The sequence below is a fragment of the Xyrauchen texanus genome, unplaced genomic scaffold (genome assembly GCF_025860055.1).
Source record: "Xyrauchen texanus isolate HMW12.3.18 unplaced genomic scaffold, RBS_HiC_50CHRs HiC_scaffold_1446, whole genome shotgun sequence".
Classification (NCBI taxonomy): Eukaryota; Metazoa; Chordata; class Actinopteri; order Cypriniformes; family Catostomidae; genus Xyrauchen; species Xyrauchen texanus.
In genome coordinates, this window is record NW_026265813.1 from 1 (window position 1) to 2648 (window position 2648).

At 35.7% G+C, this 2648-nt stretch overlaps 1 protein-coding gene across 1 annotated transcript; it reads left to right on the top strand.

Moving 5' to 3' along the window:
- Positions 1–380: 380 nt before the first annotated feature.
- On the top strand, positions 381–1364 carry LOC127641755 (selenoprotein M-like; the record flags this gene model as incomplete). Its single annotated transcript, XM_052124631.1, has 2 exons — positions 381–485; positions 795–1364. Coding segments are annotated over 2 exons (330 nt in total), but the record flags the coding sequence as incomplete, so codon positions are not given.
- Positions 1365–2648: the final 1284 nt, after the last annotated feature.

A 2648-nucleotide genomic window follows, 5' to 3' on the forward strand; every position in this document is an offset into this window, starting at 1 on the left:
TCTTTCAAGCTAACGCCGTCATTATGGAGCAGCAGTTTGAAGAGAATATTGCTGAGTAAGTTAAAGTCAATAATATACTTATATCAACTTAACCTGAATAGTAACACATCTAGTTAAAAGGGCTCAGACTTCTGAAGGACACTTTATCGCCATCTTGAGGACTGAGGTTTGTTCCCGCCACATCAGCGCAAGAATGCACTTTATGTACAGTATGTTCATCCGAGTGTGCGTTGGTATACGCATACTTGCATAAAGTATGTTTCTGTCCTTAGGGAGAGTAAATGATGATTTTGTATAAAACTATACCTTTAATATATGTTTAGGCAAGTATTACTCACAAGCAGCTGATATTAAAGTTTTCTATTCATTTTTGGTAAAAGTTCATCCTTAATGATCATCTGTTCAGCCACAACTTGGTAATGAAGCACATTCCTGGGGCAGATCCTGAACTTGTCCTTCTCAACCACTACTATAACGAGCTAGATGTAAGTAAAATGTGCCATTGTTTAGGAACTATTAACATTCTCAAACTACTTTGTATTATCCAGTGTATTCTCTACACTGGATGCTAGTGTTACTTGTTTCTTTGGTATGAAAATGTGTGCTACAAACATAAGTAAAAATGCAAATATAATTGCTTGTCTTGGTCACTATAATTTGCTTTAGTATCAACCAGATTATTATCATAGTCCTCATCCTGGAATGAACATTTGCAAACTAAATGTGATGTTTTGAATCCAGCCTTTAATTTGAATGACTTTCCCATCTTCATCATCCCTACATTTCCCTTTCAGAGGATCCCATTATCTGAAATGACTCGCATTGACATAAACAACCTCTTGGCAAAGCTGGGCTTTTATAAAAAAGAGCATCCTGAAGACCAGGTGCCAGAAGAGTTCCGCTTCTCCCCAGCGAAAGACAGCCCCTTTGAGGGGCAGCAAATCACCTCATCGCCCCCTGAGACTGATATAACCGTAGAGCACCAATCAGTGGAGGATTCCATTCACCAAGATTTGTAACCGCTTGTATAAGAGCGATCGGGTTAATTTACAAATGTCATTAGAACAGAGCCAGACGAGTCTCAAGAGTTTTATCTTTTTGCTAAATGTCAACATGGCAATGAACTGTTATTTGGTTGTTTGCTCCCACTCTACGTTACCTTATTTCTGCCCAAAGGGGACATTAATGATGTCTACAGCTGTAAAACTTTGTGACTGGCTGCAGACTGATGAAATTTGTTCTCAAGGGCAAAAATTAGGGCTCAAAAACAGGCTGTAGGAGCATAAAGGGACCACTGAGAAAATAAAAGTTTTAAATATGAGCACAGTGATTGAGTGTTTTGATTATGTAATTCAGAATAAAAAATCTAAAATCTCATTTCATGATCCACATTTGAAGCCTTTGTAAAATAGCCGATAAATGCACACCTGTGATCATACAGCATTTATACAGGTAAGCTAACAAACTACATGGTCCTAGAATTGTTCATTGTGGTTATTCCTAATTATTATTTATTGAACATGGTGTCTTTTTCATATTGCTTGTCACAAATACAACTTAATGGAACTAAAGATAAAGCCCTAAAAGGTTTAGTTGACCAACATGAGATGGCGAAATCATAAGATAGTGTACAACTTGAACATGGATGAGAAGGTACACCAACCAATCAACACACAGAATTTTTATCCTTTATTATTATTATTATTATTATTATTATTATTATTATTATTATTATTCTGGCTGTGAGTCTATGGTGTCCCTGTGAATCATGCATAGGAAAATGATGAAATTTGGCACAATGATAGGAGTGGGCATGAATAGTCCCCATATCACATTTGGGGACTCTAGGACAAACTATAGCACCATCACCATGTCACAAATTAACTTTTCGTTTGTGCTTATCTTTTGAACCGTTTGTCCTAGAAACCTTATTTCTGTACATTAATTCACTACAGTGGCTGCCATCTTGGATCATGAAGTTTACAGTTTAAACTTTTCACATCTTTCAAAATGATCTGATTTGGCCAAACAATAGCTCAAAATAATCTACAGACTGAGAACTGACTGCACAGAACTGACCAGAAACCAGTTTAATTTGTCCTACAAATTGAACGTGAAGCTAACGAACTTGACATAAAACAGGAAGTAAGACTAAATCTAAGCAATGCTTTGTCATATCGAAACAGAATTTGTTTTTGGCGTTTGGTGACAGTGCCACCTGCAGGTCAAGAAATGGCTATTTTGGACTATAACTTTTGAACCATTTGTCCTAACATTATTAGTTTGGTGTCTTTGGATTCCTTGGGTCATGAGGATACAAATTTGTCCAACATTGGCCATATAACCTCTCCGACATGAATTATATTAAAAATGTATGTATATTTTAATTATACTATATTATATTTTGTCCGATTTGAATTAAAATTGGCAAGGGTCTTCAACATTGTGTCCCGAGGGTACCAAAGCAGCTTGGAGAATGCACCACATAGTGGTCAAAATGCTTAGTCAATTAAATTTTTTTTTTTAAATGCATCATTGCTTCCTTATTCTAAGTCTTCTGAAAATGGCAGAGAGAAATTTCTAAATGTATTTATTATATAAAATATTATTAATTATATTTAAAACCCTGAAGCTCTTAGATTGGAATG